The 18,333-nt window shown below is 43.1% G+C and overlaps 1 protein-coding gene across 1 annotated transcript in view; it reads left to right on the forward strand.

The window, feature by feature from the left end:
• PDE11A (phosphodiesterase 11A) overlaps nt 1-18,333 on the forward strand; it is a 92,172-nt gene that overhangs the window by 23,327 nt on the left and 50,512 nt on the right. Inside the window, exon 3 of the mRNA XM_026052040.1 lies at nt 17,188-17,277. Coding sequence (XP_025907825.1) covers nt 17,188-17,277 — 90 coding nt within the window. The remainder of the gene's footprint in view (nt 1-17,187; nt 17,278-18,333) is intronic.

Raw genomic sequence — 18,333 nt, forward strand, 5'->3', positions numbered from 1 at the left:
TTTTTTCATAGGGTACTTAGACTTTTAATAACAGCTGTGAAATAATTTGATTTGTTTCTCATTCTCATAAAATGTTTTACATCTGTGTGGCTCTGTTTTGCTTTTGCTTTATGGCTTTTTATGAGGGTAGATATGTGAAGCCAGATACAAAGATCTATTTTTGCTCACGTATGAGGATGAATTTAGATGCTGATGCTTGTAATGCGTGTGATGTTGAAGTCAAAAACATTTAAGTAACAAAAATAGGAGGAGATACTGYTCTAAAGAGAAACTGCTCCTCTGGTGTCTCTTCAGCAGTTCTGACACAARGTTAACTGAATAGTGTGATTTTATGTGAGGATACTTATTAAAGTCAYGGAAGTGACTGTCAGGAGTAGCAAGGAGCATGTTGTGTCGCCTTAAGAGTGTATCATGATGGCAGAGTTAGAGCAGGAGAAATRTTTGTTTTATTTAAAAGTATTTTGTACTAACTCTTGTCTTGTAGTTTTTAAGCCATCCTGAATTCTGCTCATTGGTGCTCAGTTAAGTCTCGACTTTCTCATTCTTGTGCCGCATTAGGCACGAAYGCCTAATGCAGGGCTTGGATTAATCTTTTCCACTTGTGGTTGCTACCGCCAAGCCCCACACTGGGTTGGTTCAGTGCAAAGCACGTGCAGGAAGGCAGGAACCGCTGTGCTCTTGAGACAGCTTTTCGCAGGAGTTTCCTAGTGCAGAGGAGCAGAAGAGGAGACAGAAGGGCAGAACTGGGGTGAATGGCTGGAGGCACGTTCAGGCGCAYGGCAGGACAACCAGCGATGGTACAAGCGTTCGCTTCTGCCTTCCCAAGGCTTGACGTCATCTGTCAGCAGAAAAAGGGTCTTTCCCCCSTCTAGTGACTTGTTTTCTTACTTTAGAAAGAAAGTACAAAGTTAAATGAGCAGGTTTCATTACAAAGCAATGCCTTTCAGTGCTTTGCTTTGAGCCTCCTTTACCTTAGGCTTTCTGCTGTTTAGTGCTTTTCCTTAGCACTGCRCAATGACAGCGTGTTTTGTAAATGCTAATTAAACGTCAATCTGGAAAGCCACATTTATGCCCTTAGCATTTTTTTGACAAACTTAAGCCCACCTCAGTGCCGTTCCACCCTAGCCTAGCAGCGTGCGAGCGTTTGCAGCGCGCGGGTGCCCGAGCAGCGCTGTGTGCTCCTGCAGGAGCCGTGGGTGCCGCGCAGCCCGTGGCGAGAGCGCAGCCAGCCTGTCCGCACCGCCCTCAAGTGGGAACCGCTATCATAACAGCGGCATCGCGTTGGGTTTCCACAGCTTCCCGGGGACTCCTGCACCACATCGAAATCTTAATAGATCTAACTTCTCTTCCTTGCACATCTCTTGATTCTGATGAAGCCTGAGGTGGCTCCTTTCTTCCTGCAATGCTGAAGAAGCAGAGGTAGTTTTCTGAGACGGTGTGTTTTACTGAGTAATGAGTTACACAAAATTAAGTCTGCAACTTACTTTACACATGATGTTGATTTTACATCCTTATGATTATGTATAAATAACCGTGAGATTTTGGGTTGTGTAAACTGAAATACTCAAGTGCTAGGAACTGCCACAGTTTAAGTTGCCTTTAAGGTTCTTTTCAGAACCTCCAAGGGACAGTGCTTGCTTTCTCTGCAGTGTTTTGCTATGTCTTCTCTTTTTTTTTGTGTGGCCTCAGACCTTATTTGACACACACTCTTCAGAGATGGTCTGAAGATGATGGGGTGAGGAGGTGATCAGACCCAAAAATGGACTCAGGCCCCAAGAACAAGGCYTGCACATGCTGCATGCATCTTCATTCAAAATTGCAGTTCAGAAAATCCTTATTTTATGGCTACTTAAAGCCAGGAGGTACCTTAACCTCATGAGCTACCTCCTTGTTCATCCACGAAGTTCTTCGGTAAGTTTCCGTGAGTTGCAAAAACTGCAGTCTGAGCTTTTATCYGGCAGCATCATCAATAATCCTAATTGAACAACCATTTCCAGTATTAGGTACTGAAAGTAACTGAACACTGTCTGATAGGAGATTTTCTTCACTTGTTTAAAGCTATGCCACATTTTCAATGTTTAAATTTTCCATGCTGGATTTTTTCCTTTTGCAGAAGGTTTTTGTATTTTGCCTGTTATTTTAAAAACAGTTTTACAAAAAAAAAAAAAAGTATCATTTTGCCTAGGTTAAAAAAATTTTCCTTTGCCARACTCTTACCCCAAGCTTTTAGAATGGGGGTCATGAAGTTTGACTGTGATGTGAGATTCATATGGTTGGATATGTGTGCCACATGTGCGGTGAAGAGCCTATTGCTGTCTGTGTGTGCTTTCAGAAATAATACCAATTTGCACCCTCAGATAATTTTGTAACATTTTCTGAGTTTATAGATCTTTTTGCATATCCTTCAACTTGCTTCTCCRGCTTCTGCAGTTTATATCATTCTCTGCCAGACATTTTACACTGGGTACTGTGTATAAAGTCTTTCTTCACTCAGTGAATTCCTTTCTTTTCTCTCTTTTCTCTCTCTCTATTTTATTTTTGCTTACGCCGTTCTCTCCCCGTGCATTGTGCCAGTATGCGTGTGCTTTGTGAAGGGGGCCGAGCCCTCAATGGGCCTGCTGTTTAGCAAAGTTCAGCATGTTGTCACTTCTCGCTGAATGCTGCGACGCGGCCGTGACAGGAAAGGTCAGTCCGTAAAACGCTCTGGCAYGGCTTGAACTGGGGCGTGTTCAAAGGACTGTTAAAGTGATGAAACCTGCTGCTTGAGGTTGTCACAAGCTGGTGCTCTTTGTCATGCAGAATTGCGTGTGGCGCAGAGCATATGTCTCCACTTCTGGATATTACCCGAAATGAATATATTTGTTCTCCATTAAATTCAGACACAGACAACAAAATTAAAATTCATCTGCATTTCAATATTGCATTTCTTTTTGTGCTTTTTTTTTAAAAATAACCTTACTGTTGCTTGTGCTTTTTATAATTTTCCTGTTTTTAATTTTCCTTTATTTCGTGATTGTAATTCTGCTTTTTTTATTCATTTGGAACCGTTTTATTTCTAAACTAAAGGGAGTTTTCCTCGAGTCCAATGCAATGATTCATTCTTGAGTATACAGGTGGTTGGGAATCTTGCCCATTTATTTTCTGTTTTTGCAAGCTGATATATTGATATTCATATAAATGTGCAGTCTGTCAAAAGAATAAAAGGACTAGTAATTCCGATGTTGGCATTTTTGATACAAGTGTTATGGAGATGATGAAACCTCTGCTTTTGTGTGTACATGATGGGTAAAGTCTTTGAAAGCGTGTACCTTTGTCCTTTGATATGGCTATGGGTGCCTCCCTGGAGTTTACTTTTACCGTGTTTTCATTAATGCAGGTGTGTTTTAGTGGTTGGATATAAAAGCAGGGTCCTGATGCAGAGTTCCTGTCTCATTACATACGTGTCTGCCTGGTGTTCRCAGCGGCAGGTGCCTGATCCCTTACCCTGCAACGGGGCCTGAGCAATGTGTGGCATCCTCACAAGCTGACGTTCCAGTGCTTTAGAGCTCCACTATCTAGTTTTCTAGTATCTTAGGTCTTTAAATTCATTTCCTTCCATCAAATCTATAAAAAGAATCCCAAAGTTTCTTTATGAAATTCTTGTATGTGTTTACAGGAAATTTTCTTAAAATGAGTCCTTTGGAATACTTTGGGTTTCTTAGAGCAGTTTCCTGAATTCTGTGTATTTAGGGTTCCTGTTTTGGGGTCAACATACACTAGCACGCCACCTTTCCCTCTGTCCCTTAGCGTGGTAGGTAGGCAAGAAGTATCCCTTAATGTAGTTAAGGGATAACGTAGAGTRACGTTATTTTTCTTTCATTTTATAGAATTATGTGGATTCTTTTGCATAGGGAATTTTGACTCTACTTGGACAAATGCAACTGTAGTCTTTGGGAAACTGAATTTAAAAGGGGGGAAAAAGGCACTCTTCATGAATTTTTGCACTGATACCCATAGTAATAACATGTATTAAAATGCTATACACTGCTGCCTGTGGACATAGCTAGATAAGTCCCATTGATGTTGTTAGAAACTCAAGATTAAATCTATATGCACTACCTACAGATGCTTTTGCTATGATCTTTCACTATAATTTGTTTTCCCTTCTTATGGTGCAATTATGCGAACAGCTATCTATCTCCATCAGCCACTCYGTATTAGATTGTTAGTAAAGCCTTAATAATTAGTACTAAAGTCGGGTTCAAGGTACCATGCCTCTGAGGGTTATAAAACACATCAGAGATGTGGAGGAGGACACGATTTTATTGGTGGTTGTAAGTCATGGTTATAAACGGCCTGCCTGCTTACCTGTAATTTCTGCTGCTTCCAGAGCGCTGCAAGGACACGGGGTGGTGCAAGTGACAGAGCCGGGAGTCGCTGCTGCGCCTGGCAGAAGCATCGCAAGGGGTTGCAGGAAGGAGGGGCCTCTTTGCCCCTTCCAGATGATSGGGAGATAGTCACAGCCTTTAGCAGGTGCTGCAACAGTTAGGGCACCAGCAGCCCTTATTTGCTGCAGTGTCCCTGGCCTCGCTGGGAGAGCCCCGAGGGCGCCTGGCGGCCTGGGCAGCCCTTAGCTGTGCCCACGTGCGGTTCCACCTGCGTGCGTTGGCTCTGCGCCTCGATGCATCTTCTTCTGGGACGGATGGGGAGCAGGGGGGTGTCGGTGGCCTTCTGAGTTGAGACTAGGGGAGAAAAGGTCAGAATTTGTCTGCTTCACTAAATCCCCCTTTCATTTTACAGGGAACAGGCCATTACTCTTGGTGAGAAATGCAGTCTATTTTCCAGATTAGGGTTTAATTCTCTATGCGTCTTTTAATGCTATTGAAGCAGAGCCCCAGCCGTATTGTTTGTTACTCGCTCTACCACAGATAATTGGGGTTAATGCAGTTCTCGGGCGCCCTGGCAGCGGTAGGAGCRTGCACAGCCCCATCCGGGAGCTCCCAGGCCCTCGCGCTGCAGCCCGGCCTGCAGCTGGAAGCAACTGCATGTGCTGTTCTGCRGCGCTGAAATCAAGGGACCTTTTGTCTCCCTGTGTTTTATGGTGTGAGTCATCTGCACGATCACAACAGCGTTCTTATTCATACCTAAAACAAGGAGAGTGCTTCTCCTTTCATTAGCTAATGGCATAGCAAGCACGTGATGAACGCTTATGTCGGTGTTGCCAACAGTTGGATTAAACTTTCTTGAAGTTTTAAGCACTTTCCATTTTTTGATAGCCACATGAAGCAGTTTCCGCTCCCCTATGGAATATAAGGCTTAAGAGAGCGGATGTCCCCAGAAGGGGCTGCTCTTACCCCAGCTCAGGACACAGGCTGTTTGGAGAAGCTCTGCGTTAGCTCAAGTACAGGGATGTTCATGTTCTCACCTGCCAGTGAGATGGCCCTGAGAAAGATGWTTTGTGGTCCGAAGCGCAGCTGAGAGAGGCAAAGAAACCACTTATTTCCTGCTTACTTCATGGTTATGGGGCTTAATACATTCTCTGTGTAAGATAATGCTGTTTTAAAACAACATTTCATCTCTCTTTTGGTAGTGAAACCAGCTTGCAATCACAATTAAGCTGTTTAAATGAGTCATGGAAGAAGGGAGTATCAGTGACTACATGTACTTTACTTCTCTTTGTAAAGAGAAGTAAAGATAGTAAATGAATACTTGCTGCCTTAGTGTTGCTCTTCTCTCCTCAATGACACAGGGCATTTTCTGACCTTGGACATCAGAAAACTTGTGCGTTTGATGACGAACGTCCCTGGTGCTTTCTAGGAATTGCAGAGGTGCTCGTGTCTGCCCTTCCTTACCTGACTTCTGCTTTCCGAAACCCACAGAGCGYGAGGTGGCTGGTGGCTCTGCCTTTGCACCCACTTGTTTGTGGGAACACACAAAATAAGCACAAAATATCCGTCTGCTGCTGGTACTAATGTAACCTTGTTCCAGTTGTTTCCCTCTCTTCCTATGCTGTGCGGTGATAGAAAGATTTCTTTTATATTTTTCTTTTAATAAGCAAGCACTGCTTACAATTTGAGTATTGCTTTCTCTCCRTATTCTCCAATGGTCACTTAAAATCCACTATTTACCTGGAATGTTTCCACTGGGGAAGTTGTTTGCAGGAGTGTCCGTGGAGGCTGACGACTTCTGAAAGCTCTTGATTTTATACTCGGAGCTGAGCTTCAGTGGTGTCTATTTGTGCATGTATTTATTACAAATAGTCTCCTAGCTCTAATGCAGCCCCTGGTGAAAAGCCAAATGTTGAAATTTGACAGAAGTCAAATGTTGAGATGTCAAATGCAGTGGTTCGATCCTAGGAAAGTGATTGAGAAAAGGAACATTTGGAAGAATTTGTTATCYCCTGATGTGTCTGTATGTTGCCTTAGATGTCTTTTAGAATTGCCCAGAATAGAGAAGAGGCACAAGGCTCAGTGATATATAGCTGTGTTTGAGAGGCAAAACACATAAAGGATGKCAGAACCTCTCTGCTTCACAATTGATTTTTCTTACTTAGCCTTAGAAAGCGGTTTCAGTTTCTTCTTACAATGAGGCGTTGCTTCTGACAGCAATTAGTCCTGACCTTGGAAAGCACTTAAATAAAGTTGGCCCTGAGCTTGGAARCAATGTGGTGTTTCGGCTTGAATCAGGAAATGCGAAAACTACTCACTTTTTTTTTCAGTGTTTTTGGTTTTACCTTTTGTTTTCTTTCTATTCTACATGCACAATAACAGCAGATGGTGGTAGGTGGCTACTTGAGTTATCACAACATGGGTTTCGTCTGTATAAATTTAGAAAATGCAAACTAATGTTACATTCATCTTTATAAAATAATCCTAGTGTAACGTGTGGTACTCGCTGTGTGGCCAGCTTATGGCAGGGATAACTGAGAGTTTGTTCCCATTTGGAACACTGGGCGTGCAGAGATGCTGAAGGCTTAAGGTCCTGCAGCAGCTTTGTCAAGCCAATTTCCTTGTGTGTGGCTTAAAATTTGACACTGTTGCTTTACATTTGTTTCTTCTTTATGTTTGATTCTTCTGATCCAGGTGCAGGAGGCAACCGTGTTCAGTTCAGTGCAAGCTCTTCCGTGGCTCCTGAGCCAAAGGAGTGTATTAGGACCCAAAATTCAGCCTCTGATGTTTTTGTGCAAGATAAGAGGCTCTCACTTCAGTTTTGCATRCATTTTCAATTGGAAATCCATTTCAAGAGGCTTTTAATGCAGAGCTTAGTGTAATTTAACTTGCTTATTGGAGAGCTATCACACTTTAGTAGTTTGCTAATTAGTACATATGTGCACTGAGGAAACATAATGCATGGTTATATGATGTTTTATATGTATATGTGGCTTTGAAATGTTCTGTTTTGGCATTGTCATTTACATTGCTAAAGTACCTATATTACTTTTGCTTATCAGGTTGGCAGCTGTAGTTGCTAGTATGAGCTTATTGGTGTATTAGTATGCAACTTGATGCAAAGTCTTGCTTTTAGTTGCTTCAAAACAAAATGTATGATCTAAATATATTTCAAAAGGAACATACTGAACTACAGATTCCATTTAGAGTGCTTTTGTTAGCCAGGTGAGAATAGTAGGGTTTAAAAGATGATCTGAATTCTTAYTTGGAAAATGATATACTTTGAATAGGGTAGGAAGAAAATTGAATTGCTAAAGAAGAAGGCATGAACTAGCAAAAGTACAAGATTTTCATCCTTCATCCATGCAAAGCCTCTGACTTAAAGGGGTTGCTTGCAGGAATAAAATGAGCAAATATTGGGGGGGGGAGGGGGAAGGAGAAAGAAAAGCCAAAAGCTGGTAATATGGTAACAGTTCTGCTCGCCTCAGAAGGAGGAATTAAACTGTTCTGCCTTTTTTTTCTTTGCCACCGCAGCTGCAATCTGATTTATAGAGCTAATTAAAACTGACTTGTTTTCCGATTCAACAATCTCTTTGCCTAAAAAAGGAGCAGCAATGTTTTTTTAAATGCCTGATGCAATTTGTATAAGGATAGAGAACCTTTTRATACTTCAGATTTGATAGTCCTAGCATCACCTATTGGTCTTGTTCAGTGAAATCCATTTATGCTGTAAATTCAAGTGCTCAAAAAAATTGTAAAACCCACTTTCACATAGCGAGTAGTAAAAATTTTGTCACTTCCAATGAATAAAGTACCAAGAATAAATGATATTTACTGCCTATATAATTTTTCAAGACTACAGATGGGCTGAATGCAAAATTCACCTGTTCTGGGGTTTGGGCTCTTCCCCTGCTATGAGAGGATTCACTCTGGAGAGAGGACTTTGTTTTTTGAGGTAGTTAAGTTTCTTACTATAAAGATAAGAATCAGGAAATCTAATGTATTATAAAGGAACACAAGATGTACCTTTTTTTTCCCCGAAAAGTGATACCTAAATTTAAACTTGTTGTTTCTTCCACAAAGAKGGAGTTGGAAATAAGAATTTTTGAGAAAAGAGAGTAAACCGGTACTGGAAAAAGAGGACAGAAAAGACAGAGGGGAAAAAAAAATAATGGAAGGGTTGCCACAAGATTCAATTCCTATGACAAGAATCTAAGACTGATGGTTTCATAGGCAGACAAAGCTAAGATAAATATATTGGGTGTTTAGGAAATGCTTAAACCCAYGTGGAGAAAAAATAAAAGCAGGAGGAGAGCTGATGTGGACAGATGTGTGATGAGCTGGCCCTAGATGAAGCTGCTAATAGCGCGGGCTGGAGCAAACCCTTGGCACCAGGGCATTTGCACCAAGGACAACAGCGACACGTTGATGCCTGAAGTCAGAGTCCTCTAGCCTGCAGTTCAACAGCCAYGTTCACATGAACACCTCAGCCTTTTCCTTCTGAAGCAAGCAATGAAGCATACATATGTYTGTATGGAGGAATGCTGTGCTGCAGGGAGCAAAATGCACATCTGTATAAATAGTGAGCTTGATTATTCACCCAATTTTCCACGTAAGAGCTTTTTTCTTTTACATAGAGCTTTGTTTAGAGGCACAATCACCTTAATCTGAGATCTAAGACTCATTTGGAGTCTTGGATAATAATTTTCAGCATTAATGTGCAGTAGGCTGTATGCCTACTAGGCGTCAGATAAACATATTTCAACACTTACACTGCAACAAATCTGTATTTTGTGCCCTGAGGATGTAACTCATTGAGCAGTTTGCAATGCTGCTCTTGCAGAGAGGTCATTCAGACAGTTGTTCTGAGCTGTTTTTCTTTCTGTGCCCTTCACTGAATTACTCCAAAGAGGGAAAGGAAGACAAACAGCCTCATCTGAAGCTGTAGTAAAAACACTCCATGGCCAGTTGCAGAGGAGAGATGTGTAATTGCTACCAGAGGCTGGTGCTTCTGCAGTCTGCACCAGCAAAAGCCTCTGGGCGCTGGGGAAGTGCCYGAGTGTGATTGCAGCTCCGGACAGGGAGGGAAGGACTCCAGGCAGGTGAGTAGTCACAAACCTGGCAGCCACGGTATTTGCACTTGGTTCAAGTATCTTTCTGCCTGTAGCAGTCTACAACAGATAAGTATCCTCGTATGAGTAGCCTGCATTGGAAAATAATTTCATACCCTGCTGTGAGAGAAGATAACAGTAAGTTTTACTGCATGCAATGGAACTCGTGGGTCTGTGATTGCCAAGTAGCCAGGTGTAAAGTAGAGCTTCACCATATGCAGATGACTGTAGATCTGAGATAAAATTGCAATGCAGGTTTTTGTCCAAAGGGAAATTGCATCCATTTTTCATGGCACCTGAAAGGAGAGGGAATTCAATGTTTCCAAATCCCTTTTTTCTTCACGGGCAGATGCTTCAGGTAAATCACGATCCATATAGTTACACCACCAGGATTTGGCCCTGCAGTTCCCATATATAAACACTTTTGCCTAGAAATCAGATAGCGGCATGTGCAGGTGTGAGTCATTAGTGCAGGAGACACAATGATGTTTGGAGAAAGCAGGGCTCACATCCAAGCCAGCCCACGCACTCGTCTCAGCCCCTTGAAGTTGGCAGCACAAAAAAAATAAGAAATTTGGAAGCTCAGGCTGCTGCAGCCCCCCAGTCCTCAGCTCAGAGGTGCAGTAATGTGGAAGGCACCGATTTTCCTGGCAATCTGTCAGTCGATGGTGCTCAAGCTGTCTGAATTCATATCACAGTTTCAATTGACTAGATTATAAAAGAAAAAAAAATAGGGTACATGCTTACACCAATCCTTAAAGACAAATTTTGTAGGTGAAAGATAGTATTCTTTATCACCATTTTTCAATAACAAGAATTTTTGAAACTTCTTAGTGTTATTAGTGCTAGTAATGCCTCTTGAGTTGTTGGAAAGACAAGACACCTTATCACACTTCAACTGTGATGAAGATATTAACTTTCCTTGCAGATCTTGCTCATGTAATTAGACCATCCATGCTGTACTGTAACTACTATTATAACAGCTTTGAATATGCAGTACCTCTTTATAATCTGAGGGAAATATTCTGACTATTAGAGCTGTACAATTTGGTACATGTTGAACCTGTGCAATACCCACATCATTCTTAAATTCTGAGTTTTAGAAATTTATCATGACTTCTGATGTTGGTTGATTTCTGGCCATGCTTTGCGAGTTGTGTTGTAGCAGGGGTTCTGGCTCTTGAAACGGTGCCCTGGGAGCTAAGCARGACCCGAGGACCCCCAAAAAAGTTACAGAAAGGCTCAAAGTGAACTGCCTTGTGTTTTGCTGCATTTTTCTTTTGAAGGCACAAGAAAAAAWTTCTAAGAGCTGTCAAACCTACATTTTGTAAATCATTGTTTTGGAATATGTATTTCCAAATTCTAAAGAATTAGACAAATATCTGCTGTGGTACTTGGTTTTATTTTTTTAAGTTTCCTTATGTTGAAACTGGAGACAGGTGCTTGTCTTCCCCTTCCTGCCTGCACRTTTGGTGGAGGCTGTTAAGGAAGAGGCCAGCAAGCACCAAAGTAAAACCTGTGCCTTCATCCTAGTGGCACCAGGCAGGGCTGGCCCAGTGCTTCMTGTGCCCCGGAGCACGAGAGCTCTGCTGTTTTTCCCTGATTTGACGAAGTCTTTCCCGTGACCTCCTCCCTTCCGTTGGCTAAATCATTTGTTCTTCCATTGGTTCAGTTTTCCCATCTCTGGGAGCAGTCACAGTGCGATATTGCTGCTGTAGAGCTCGACTCAAGGGAAACTGGACTGCCTTGGGATATTGTGTCTCCTGAGAGCCCGTTGGTCAGAACGGAGCGTTGGGTGGGACTGGGACCCGGGCGAGCCCGGGATAAGCAGCGCTCAGCTTTGAAAGGACCGGCCAAGGCAGGGAGCCTTGTGGTGCTGGGGATGCTGCTGTCCCCCGTGTGCTGCTGCCGCTGCCCCAGGTTGTTTTAGGTGGATTGGGGCTGCTGRGCAGCTACCCCGTGTCACTGCAGGGCTCTGCCACCCAGGAAGGTGCCCTTGTGAACAGCTGAGTGGCAGCTTGGATTGCTTCGTGGGAAGGGGCTTGCTGCTGCAGCAGCACAGACTCCATGCGAGTCAGGTAAGGGGAGATTTCCAAGGAGGGTAGTAGGAATTTTGCATGCATAAGATCACAAGGTTTGGTCATGGCACATGAGCCATTTTCACTGATGTCAGGAAGCACCTGTGTAATTGTCCTTTGRATTTCTACCCTTCAGCAGAATAGTTTGGTATTTTGTGTTTATTTGGAGCCAGTGCTGCTCTATGCAGTGCTCTGTGGAAATTTACAGTACAATTTACTGTCTTTTTCACTTGATGCWGCGTGCTAAATTCAAGGAAATGTTAAGGTGTTTAGACGTGTCCTATGGAATATTGTTTAAAACAGGTATAATAGGCCCTGCCAGTGTTTTTGTGTGTATGACAGTATAATTCACAGTGTAGCTTGTTTAGGTTTTTCAAGCTCCATCTCCTTTTGGTGATGGCAGATATGAATAACGTTTAACTGTAAAGTGGCTGAGGCAAGAAACATCCAAATATCTGCCAGAAGAATGAAACAGGATTAGTAGATGTGTATAGTTGAGCTGGTATGAACAATTTTGTAAGCCAGTACTTATACATCAAGTTTGATGTGTTTGTTTGCTTTCCCCTAAGATCTTAGACATGTAATAGAAAGGAGAAAAGGTGGATTTTGTGTTGCAGTGGCTGGAGAGCAGTGAGGGAGCCTGGAGGAGGGTCGGGGCCAGGGCTGAGGCTGTTGCAGTGGTGCCCGTGCCCCTTCCTGCGCCCAGGTCCCCCAGCACTGCGGCTCCCGAGGMCAGTGACCTGCATGGAGGTGGTCAGGAGAGCTGCAGCGAGCCCCTTCCCGCAGGAGATGTGTGCTGTGGTGTGTGTGGTGGTGCAGTTACGCACCGGGAGCACGAGGCAGCCAGGCGCGGAGCCGGCGCTCACCGCTGGTGCCCGCGGGCGCAACGAGGCTCTGCGGAGACCAAAGGCTTCCGCCGCTCAGATGGGCGGTTTTGCTGAACAAAGGGGTGGTCTTGTGTTAGTGAGCACTAGTGTGTTTTTACAGCACTGCATAAATATTAACCACGTGCACATGGCAATTTAAAAAAAAAAATTAAATGATGAAATGTTRGAGTTAATAAAAGAATTGCACCAGGAGCCTCTGTAGGTTTGCTGATGTAGGTAGGAGTTACGTGCCCAGCCTGCTTGCATGTAATTCATGGGCAGTCTCTGCAAAGCACCGGTTTGGTCTGTAAGCGGGGTGGAAAAATAATCTGGGATGGTGTTTCTGGGARCTGCGAAGCCGGGCTGCGATGGGGTTTCATGCGCGGCTGAGGCTGCCGGGCGCTGCGCAGCCGGCGGGACAAGTGGCGTTGGGGTCGTGGTCGGGCTTAACCACGTTGCCATTGACGTTGCCTTCTCGCTCCCGGAATTCAGTGAAATATTGCATTCACTGAACCTATTTTTAGCTGTTCAGGAGATGTTTAAATGGGCAGCTGGCTTCCCTGACTTGGCTTTAAGTATGTTCTTAAAGCATTTTTGATGACAGGCTATTGCAAAAATCTTTTTTATAGCCTGTACCACATCCCTTTCCTGCAGCCCTACCACAGGGGCATAGCAAGCTGCCTAAAGAAGTGGCTCCTTCTGCCCCGAGGACCCAGCTGAACCAGGGAAGCTGAGAGGTTAACTCAGATTTTGTGCCAGTTTGGGTAAACCAGGCTTGTTGAGGGGCATCAGAATCGGTGTCTTTTACAGCTGCAGACAGGGGGATGCTTGGAGCGTGTTGGTGGCTGTGAGCTAGCTGTTTTAGGACTAGCTGTATTGGGTATACTGTTACATACCCAATATGTTGGGTTATATATGCAACGTATGGCTATGTTGTTAGCTGTCCCGGGCTAACATGCACCCGGGTGGCGCAYGTGAGGTTGCCACCCACTTCCACAGTGAGAGCTGGGTCTGCACGGACTCGTTTATGGTTAGCTGGAAACTTTCTGCATTGCAGGTCTGCAAACTTGCAGCTTCATTGCTTGGGTCATTAAGTGACAAACACACACACACACACGCAAAAAACCACTGAGCTGTTGCAATTAAAGCCTGCATTCCTATGCRGGGTGAGCAAAGCAGGTGATGTGCTATTTGTACCATCTGTGAAGATATTGAATATTGCAGCTTCTAGAACTTACCCTGCCTCCTCTCGTGGTAGTTGTGCTTCAGGCCTCCTAGCAYAGAATAATCCTCTAACCAAATAATAGAATTTAGAAATGAAGGGGATGAGATGCTGAACTGGTGCTCATCGCTCCATCATCTTTGTGTATTTTTGTTTCCTGCTGGCATAGAAAACGTAGTACAGATGAGAATTTCTGAGGTGGTGCAGTCACTGCCCAAGGATGCTGTACTTGTTGRGAGGGTTAGGTGGGAGAAACCATGTCCAGCTACGTAGGCCCTAGGTACCAAGTAATTAAATGGAAGCAGGATTATACTTTTGCCTCCTCTGAATGTCTTAGAATTAGCACCAAAAAGAGTGATGGACTCTTTGAGCATCTCAGCATATTCATTAGATTAGTTGAAAATCTATTATTACGTATTTACTGTTTAATTGATTTATTAATATAGTGTGCAGTAGCATGATGAATTGTTGCACTTGATCTATTTGCCAACATAAACAAGGTGCATCTGGCAAAGCTCTATGCTTGATATTTTTGTATCATGTTTATTGCTTTCCTTACAATTTATATTGTTCAATAAATATGCTGCATTTCTTGCTCTCATTAGTGAAAATTAGGTATGGGAAGACACTTCCCGTCAGATATACTCAGTTTTACTTCAAAGTTGTTTTTAAAATTGACTTTCAGCATAGGAAGGGGAAACAGTGTTACACCTTTTGGAAGGGTGTGCGTTTTTTTTCCCAAGAGTTTTCCCAGCTGTTTGTGCCTCGGTGCAAGGGAAGCTGTTTGGCCAGCCCGTATTCCCAGTCCCAGCCCAGGGCTGGGCTGATTCTGTAGTAAAACAGTTGGTTACAACCTGCATAGACCTTGTCCGCTGGTGAGCAGCCGTCCTGGCCTGTCCAGCGCTGTAGAAAGAGCAGCAGACAGGGAGGAAACGGCTCCTTCCTAGCAAGGTCCCATCTCCCTGAGCCAGTTAAAATACCCGTGTAATTTATACCTGTGTAATTTATACCCGGGTCCTTTCCTGGCATGTGCTGCTCAGCAGTGTGTCTGCGACCGAGGCGCTCTCCTCTTACACCGGGTGTTCTTCCTGCCTGGTTTACTTACTGTAACCAAAAATCAGTGTTTTAGCGATGAAATATTTCCATGCTGGAAAATCCAAATGTTAAAAAATGTTTTGCTTTACAGATTATATTCTTCTATTTAAGAAAAGAGTAATAATYGGCAGGAATAGGGATGGAATAGCAGTGCATTAAGGTTCACTGATGTAATACTCCCTTGGATCTCCAGAGGATCCATAGTTATGTACCCATCCCTTAAAAGAAGGGGGAAGAGTGAAGCATCCTGTTAAAGGCAGTATGTGCTATTTCCACAAGGCTTTGTGCTCCCTTTGGGGAGAAGCCCCCTGAGCTGTACCTGGCCACAGATAGAGCTGCTTGCAGCGAGTGGCTCGCACTGGTTGGAAGCAACGTGTTTGTGGACTCTCATTTGTGCAGAGATAACGTCAACGTGCTGGAGGGGCCTGCAGAGACCTCTCTTCTCTGCGAGTATTACAACATAAATCAGGAAGCAGCCTTGAGTACTGCAGATTTAATTTAGCAATTTGATGTCAGAATGTGATAACTGCTTGCCACTTCRTTCTGAAATTCCGGATTAAAAAGCTTATTTGAAATTCAGTTACTGTTAGAGCTGCCTTTATTCTTTTCTTTCAGTGTTACCCTTTGCCGAAGGCTGTTTGAGCAGCGGTTGTCCTTGCAGCTCAGAAAGTGCAGAGGAGGAATGGCAGTTTCGGCTTCTGTTTTGTCAGTTTTTCTCTTGCAAACCGGGGTAACTGAGCTGGTTCCTCCCCACTGATGCAAGTCAACAGTATTCCAGACTTCTGGCAGTTTGTAAAGTAGTGTTTCTTGGCTGTGCATTTGCACAGAGAGTCTATGCACGGGCTTTTCTGTGATGGTCAAAGGTTCGCAAGCTTCTCATATACCTTCCATTGGCACAATGCCACGCTCCTTTGGGGACAAGGAGACCCAGGATGAGAGCAGSCTTCATTTTTAAATTAGTCCCTAGTGTTTATACAAGTAAAGTCTTATTCTGCCTCTGTATTATACTTAAAATTGCATTAAAGAAAAGATCTTTCTCTGAGGCAAGTTCTGCTGCTCTGTCACTTACTTAGGTCWCTGAGTCACTTAACTATGGCATTTAGTGCTGTTACAAGTTGAAATAGGATTTTGTTTCATTTTGCAAATACAATGTAAACTGAAATATGCAAATTCTAGCAGGGAAATTCTTCTTATAAAGAATGATCCACCCTGAGGGATCTATTACTTTTAGTTTCTTTCCTGCCAAAGTGGTACAGTATTTGACTGGCTTAACTACTGCTCTCCACAAAGTTAAAGCCTTTGCTGAGGTTCTTTGTGGGAGCTTCTCCAAGATGCCAAGTTTTCAACCTACTTTTCCAGGAATGTGTTATTTTTATTAAGCCTTTACTTCATAACCAAGCCTGGCATTGGGACATTAACCTGTTCGGCACCTTCCTTGCCAGTAAGTTCTCCCTTATCTCAGTGAAGTTTATTTCAGTGCCCGTTTAGCCCAAAGACATCAAAACGGATTGGAGCTTTTTCTCTGCATCTCTTCAAATATCCCACAAATCAGGGATATTGCAGACTTGTTATCGGGGCGTAGCTTAAAACTGCTCGTGCTGTGGGTCCCCAGGCCGCTCCTGTGCTTGTGAAAAGTGCCTTGCCTGCTGTTCTATAAATAATCCAGTACAGGACTAGAATAGTTCGTTTCATGCCAAGAGCCAGCCTAACGTGTGGCCAGCTTGTGCCTCTCCAAATGTTYTGCCAGTCCCTGCTCTCCAGTCTCTATCTTAACTCACAGYGATGCCTTTCTTAAGGCTCCCAAATGTTCGTTGGGTATGAAAGTTGTAATTTCTTCCTCTSTTAAATCACTTTGACTTAATTTACCTTTCTTCTCTTTTTTGTTGTGCTTTCTCAAGCATACTCTTTAAGCTCCTCCTTTTTTRTCCCGAGGAAAAGAACCGGCTTCTCATCAGTAGTTTGAGATTGAGGTGCCGTGTTCCACTGTGCTCCTCTTCTGCTCAGTAAGTGCCCCTGGAAATCAGCAGGACTGTGACTGCCTCCAGCGGGCTATTCTGTTATTATTTACTTCAGATTTTAGGACAGAAGCAGTCTAGAAAAATAACAAAGAATCCTTTTGCTGGAGAAGGTGCRGTGGTTTAATAGAGTCCTCGGCAGACAGTTTCTTAGGCTTGAGAATCTTTGCAATTTTATTGACAAGCTATTGAACAACTTTCTTGCTGGGCTCTGCAAACTCTAATGGGTTTGTTCTGTCCTTCCTATTCAGTCTCTTCCTCCCATTGTATGTGCTTTGTACATGAGATTTTTGCTTCATTTCATGTTCTGCTGAAGAATGAGGGGGCTAAGATTTTTCCAGTGAGATGCAACTGGAGTTTAGATGTCATGACTGAAGATGAGAGTGTCTAATTGCACTTGTTTTTAGTGACTGGGAGTTTCCTTTGATACTAGGTGATGCAGATGTACCTCCCGTTTTGTGGGATTGCCATATCCAACGCCCAGTTGTTTGCAGCTTCAAGGAAGGAATATGACAGAAGCAGGGTAAGTAAAAATGTATATTGGACCAATATTAAACATTTTTGTTCCTTCAGATTCAAGTTCTGTGCATACATTTGTTAAGCAGACATTTTTATTTAATTATGTTATGTTTCAAAACAATGCATTGATAACAGACAGTGCATGTGATTCAGACAGCAAGCCGAGGAGGTGGTAAATGTGCTCTTGGTGGTAGCTGTTGTTTTCTGGGGTCAACTTCTTGTTATATAACATTGAGACAGTTGTGTTTGTAAGACACTGTGCCGTAGAGTTACATGGCCACAGATTCAATATCTCTTTAAAATGCCAGAAAGATCAAACTTCTGGCATCCTAGATCTGTTATATTCATGTGCAGATAATGTGGATATGTCTTTCTAAAAGTAAGCAAGCAAAACCCGTGAGCATGAAAGGTTTTGACAGCCTGTGTCTGCATAGATGAGATACTCGTGGTTGCTGAGGCTATGCATGACTTGGGGCAGGTGGCTGTGAGCAAGTGAAAGTAATACTGAGCTCAAGTTCATTTATCAACAGTTTTTAAAATAAAATGGACTGTTGAAAATGGATTTTTTTTCTACCTATTGGATTTTTTAATAGCCTTTCCTGCAGTGACATATACTGCATTTGTTATTACGTATTGTATCCCACAAAGCTTCAGTCCAACRACCATCTGTCGTGTTTAGTTGCCCTTCCTCTGTAACCTGGCAAACTGCAGCTCTCGGTATGACACTGACGGCACTTCAGGTTCAGGAATTTGGCGCCTTCCACATATGGAAGTTAGTGCCTTCCACTGTTTCAAACACTAGGAATAGCCCTTTCTAATAGCTTAGTAGTATAGTGTATAGATTTGATAGTCATGAAATATTCTAACTTGTCTTCTCTTTAAGACTGACTACGAACAACTATGTTTCAGGGTGAGGGGTAGGGGTGAAATGGAAGAATTTTCTGCCAAAGTTAGTTTTCACTATTTTTATTATTATTAGTTGATGTTAAAACAAAGTGATTGTTTGACAACTCTGACACTTAAAATTTACTACAAACTCCCAGCCTATAGGGGACAGACC

The sequence above is a fragment of the Nothoprocta perdicaria genome, unplaced genomic scaffold (genome assembly GCF_003342845.1).
Source record: "Nothoprocta perdicaria isolate Ctin4 unplaced genomic scaffold, notPer1 scaffold_83, whole genome shotgun sequence".
In the NCBI taxonomy this organism is placed as follows: Eukaryota; Metazoa; Chordata; class Aves; order Tinamiformes; family Tinamidae; genus Nothoprocta; species Nothoprocta perdicaria.